Consider the following 4,869-nt stretch of genomic DNA (forward strand, 5'->3'; position numbering starts at 1 on the left):
GGGGTCCCCCAGCCTGCAGCACCCCAGCTGGCCCCACGCACCCGGAGCAACGCGCCCTCCGAGGAATGGCGTCTGCAGAGAGCTCTGGGGGTGGGGGAACGCAGCCCAGACCTGCCCTCAGCGTGCCGAGGACTTCAACGCCACTGCGTGGGCTTGGGGTGAGGGAGGCTGGCTCTCGCGGGGGTTGGAGAGCTGTGTTACAGGGTGTCTCCATGGGCTGCCTGGTGGGGATGTCTGCTCCATCCCTGCGTGCATCGCAGGTCCCCGGAGAGAGGAACGCGGCGGTGGGATTGCTCTGCCTGCCTGCGGCGAGGCTTGGTGCTGGTCTGCCTTCCAGCCGGCCGTTCAGCACAGGCTGTGGGGCTGGAGAGAAGGGCCTGGGCTGGGGGGGAACTGACCCTCCCAAACTCCCCAGGGCATCAGGTCTTGCTTGGCACCTGTCCTCCCCGCAGCTCCTCCTGCCACTGCCTTCTTGCTGAGGCTTTTTGGGTCATCCAGGCTGGGACAGGGAGGCTCAACATAGCCACAGACCTCTCACACCAACTGTGGGGGCTCAGCAGGGAGTGGGTCCTGCTCCCTCCCTCTGGCAGAAGAGAGCTAAGCTTCCATCAAAGCGCTATTAGCGTTAATTTTTATGATTAACATTATTTTCCCCCTTATGGTGGAAATTTCTTGTGCCTTGTCACTCCCACAATTCACTTCTCTCTCAGCGTCTGGTGTCTTGCCAGACTCGGGAGAAAAAAAATCCGCTGTCAGAATTCTTACTTGAAATCCCCGTTGGGCAAACGGCCCCAAATCCTGAGCTTTTTACCAAAAATAGACTCAAAAACTTGAACAGAATCATCCTGCCTTCAGGCTGCCTGTTTCTGCTGGGAGCGAGCCCCCGGTCCCGGGCACTGAGGAGGGTCTGGGTGTCTCTGGGGTGGGACCGGGGGTGTCGCAAGGACCTTCCTTGGTGGCCAGAGGGGTGCTGGCCCTTCGCGTCCTGCGGTTTGGCTTGTGGCCTCTGAAGTGGCCATCCTGGCTGGCATTGCCGAGGCACGTCCATCCCTGGGCCACAGGGCCAGGCAGTGCAGTGGCACTGCAGCGAAGTCCCCGATTAACCCACCATGCCCATCTCTCCCCGGTGCTGCAGGTACACGGTGCTTTTCTCGCATGGCAATGCCGTGGACCTGGGGCAGATGAGCAGCTTCTACATCGGGCTGGGCACCCGCATCAACTGCAACATCTTCTCCTACGACTACTCAGGCTACGGCGTGAGCACGGGCAAGCCCTCGGAGAGGAACCTCTACTCCGACATCGACGCCGCGTGGCAAGCGCTGCGGACGCGGTGAGCGGGGCACCGGGCAGGGGGAAGGGAGGACATCCAGGAAAACCCTGTGATCCGGCAGTCTGGAAAACAGGAAATCTCCTGGAGAGGGAACCCAGGCTGCTCCTAACGGGAAGGGGTGGCCGGAAAGCAGCTGTAGGGGAAGCGGGCCAGGGGACCCGGAGGGCAGGGATGCTGCCGGGGGCATGACCTTGCTTTGGGGATGCTGGCACAAGCTATGCTCCCCATCTTGCTGTTCCCAGGCTCTCCCCTGGCTGTGCTTGGCACTGCTTCCCCAGCCGGGCTCAAGGTGCAGCCCCGTGATGTGCTCTGCCTCCTCTGCCCTGCCCGCAGCCAGGCCTGGCTCGCAGCGTGGCCCGGGAACCAGGGGCTGCCCCGTGCGGCTGCGATCCGGGGTCCGCAAACCCCTCTGTAGCCCTACTCCTGGCAAGGGTGGGCCTTGGCGCCCCCCCGCAACTCATCTGGCAGCTCAGCCCCGGTGCTGCCTGGTCCTGCTGGGGTCGCAGGGCAGCTGTTTTGGGCCCAGACAGGGGAAAGCAGTGGGGACAGAGCCCCGCTGCCCCCCAGCCCTACCCCAGGAACCCTGGCAGGGTGCTGTGGCCAGAGTAGGGTGACCCCCTGTGCTGTATCTCCTGGCAATGTGACTTTGGTGCTTGGGCGCTGACATGCCCTTTCCTTTCCCAGGTATGGAATCAGCCCGGAGAACATTATTTTATATGGACAAAGCATCGGCACAGTGCCCACGGTTGATCTGGCCTCCCGCTATGAGTGTGCTGCCATCGTGCTCCACTCCCCGCTCACCTCTGGCATGAGAGTTGCCTTCCCCGAGACCAAGAAGACCTACTGGTTTGATGCCTTCCCCAAGTGAGTGGTGTTGCGTGAAGGGACAGGGGTCAGCTCTGGAGGGGCAGTGCCCAGATCAGCACTGTCCTGGATGCCAGCGCTGCCCACGCAGAGGGGTTATTGTGAAAACTGTCTCCCACGATAGGCTGAAACGTGCCTATCAGCATCCCCTTGCCTTGCAGTCAGCCCCCTCTGGGGCATCATAACCCTCCCTGTGCCCCCTCCCGAGGGCCATGCCATGCGTCCACCCCAGGTCCCCTGGTGGCATCACCTCCTGGCTATCCTGTCCCAGTGTCTCGGCCATTAGCTTTGGGGCTGTGCCATTGCCCCCTCGTCAGATATCACAAACCCTGGGGTTCCCCGGGACCCCTCTCTCCCCCAAGAGTAATTTCTTGGGCTTTTTCCCCGCTCTGCAGAGGGCAGGGGCAGCGACACGGAAAGGCAGTGCTGAGGTGCGACGAGCTCTTGCTTCACCTCTCCCTTGCAGCCAGAGGCCAGCAGGGCCCGAGGGACAGTCCCCGAGCTGGACACTGTGGCCGGGAGCCACCAGCCCACGCTCTGCATCCCAATGGCCTCGTGTGGCCTTTGGGGCCGGGCTGAGAACAGCCATGCTTCCACTCCTCAAAGCCCAGCACGGCTGATCCTGATGCGGGGAGGAGCGGTTTCCGTCAGCCCTGCCTTGGTCCCATGGGGCTGTTGTCACCGCTGTCTGGTCCTCGTCTGTCACGCTGCGGGGGTTCATGTCCTGCAGCTCATCCTTGGCAGAAGCTCCGTGTCCCCATGCTCTGCCAAAGAGCATTTCCTGGTCCCTCTCCCCGAGGGGATGTGTTTTGGGGGGTAGGAGGAGTGGGGGTGCCTTGATCCCTGTACTTACCCCGCTTTGTCATCTCTTCCCCACCCACTCTTCTTGACAGCATTGAGAAGATTTCCAAAATCACCTCTCCCGTCCTCATCATCCACGGCACGGAGGACGAAGTCATCGACTTCTCCCATGGCCTGGCGCTTTTTGAACGCTGCCCCAAGGCTGTGGAGCCGCTGTGGGTGGACGGGGCCGGGCACAATGACATTGAACTCTACAGCCAGTACCTCGAGCGCCTTCGGAAATTCATCTCCCAGGAGCTGGCCAGCCAACGCAACTAGCTGCAGGACAGGGGGGCAGGCAGGGGGTTTCTGCCTGTCTCTCCAGTTCTCCCAGTGTCCTTCCCCAGTCCCTGCTGCTGGAGGTGCAATGAGTTGGTACAGCCTCAGCTCCAGCCTCGGGAGAGGGCAGGAGGCCCTGGAGCGGACGGTGCATTTCCTCTTGGACATATGCACAATTCTCTTCCCTCCTGGTGTCAGCCCCGGCGCTGCTGGCACCACCGGCCGGGCTGGCGAGAGATGGCAGCTCCCTCCTTCCACCTTCCCCAATAAGAGCCCACCCTCTTGATGGCGAATCCTCAGCTTTGGACGTGTCCTCGTCCCTTCTCCTAAAACAGCGAACTCCTGAATTCCTCCTGGCTGTTCTTCTGCTCTGACTATAGCAATAAGGCGAGTTGGAGAGGGGCTGGGGGTCTGGCCCCCTCCCCGGCGCTGCTGGGGGGCAGGATGGAGGAGGTGGCAGTTCCTGCCCTTGACGGAGCTTTCCCGGGATTGGTGCTGGTGGCAGTGGGGTGCCTGGTGTTCGCCCCGTGGCTGGGGCAGAGCCGTGTCCCTAAGCGGAGTTTGGGGACGTGTGAAGGAGGTGCCCCCCTGTCCCACACCCCCTCCAGTTTGGCCCCACTCTGCCTTCTCAGAGCGCTCCCCATGTTCAGGTCACCCCTGGAAAACCTCCGTACCGTTCACTTGCGGTGCACTCGGGAAACGGGACGAGGAAAGCAGACACCGAATAAAGAGCAGAGGTTTAACGTTTTACCCGTGTGTGCCCTTTCCCTGGGTACGCCTGGGGCTGCCTCAGTGTCACCCAGCCGGAGGGACCACCCCCAGCCCCTGCGGGCTCTGGCCCCTCCGGTTTCCCCGCTGGCAGATGCCTCTAGACATTGACTGGAAACATCAATTACAAGACTGGCAGACTAGTAACATACCTTATCAGAAAATCTAATTTGATGGGGAAGGAGCCCTTGGTCCGCCCCGGGACTGGGCTGTAAAGGTCTGTCTCTTTGAATTGGGCCGTGGGGACAACAAGGGCCCGTTTGTCCGCCAGCCCCTGTCCCGTTTGATTAGGGAATCCTGTGGGATCATGGAGGCAGAGGAGGAGAATGGCCTCAGCAACCTTCGAGCAGTGGCATGGGGGCACTTGGGTGCGCTGTAGGGGATGGGGGACATCCCCATGGCCTGCAGCGTGGTCCCAAGCAGGCAGGGTGGCGCTGGGGGGAGTAAATCTTATTTTTGAGCTGCTCAGCTCCCAGCCGTGCCCTCTGCGATGCCTGGTGTGCTCTGGTCATGGAGGTGGGCGCAGGGCGCACCCCACCATGCCCCCCGGTCAGCAGATGGGCTGTTAAATCACTTGGGTTTGTGCTTTTTGGGTCAACACCTACTTTGAAGTCACCCAGGACAGAGCTCTTCAAAGCCTCCGTGTGTTTTCCTGCCCCCGGGACACCCCTCGCCCCTTCCCATGCCCACAGAGACCCTCTAAGGGGCTCCCAGGCATTGGTTCCCCCTGCGGTGTCCCCTGTCACCTTTGTGTCCCCTCCTCCTCGGTGTGAGACTGGGGGCCCCGG

The 4,869-nt window shown here is 61.8% G+C and overlaps 1 protein-coding gene across 1 annotated transcript in view; it reads left to right on the top strand.

Annotated features, from left to right (window-relative positions):
* Positions 1 to 3,513, top strand: part of ABHD17A (abhydrolase domain containing 17A) — a 4,639-nt gene extending 1,126 nt beyond the window's left edge. Inside the window, exons 2-4 of the mRNA XM_009887815.1 lie at positions 1,136 to 1,330; positions 2,015 to 2,194; positions 3,088 to 3,513. Of these exons, the coding sequence (XP_009886117.1) occupies positions 1,136 to 1,330; positions 2,015 to 2,194; positions 3,088 to 3,313 (601 nt within the window). The 3' untranslated portion in view covers positions 3,314 to 3,513. The remainder of the gene's footprint in view (positions 1 to 1,135; positions 1,331 to 2,014; positions 2,195 to 3,087) is intronic.
* Positions 3,514 to 4,869: the final 1,356 nt, after the last annotated feature.

This window comes from Charadrius vociferus, unplaced genomic scaffold (genome assembly GCF_000708025.1).
Source record: "Charadrius vociferus isolate BGI_N301 unplaced genomic scaffold, ASM70802v2 scaffold1640, whole genome shotgun sequence".
NCBI classification, from domain to species: Eukaryota; Metazoa; Chordata; class Aves; order Charadriiformes; family Charadriidae; genus Charadrius; species Charadrius vociferus.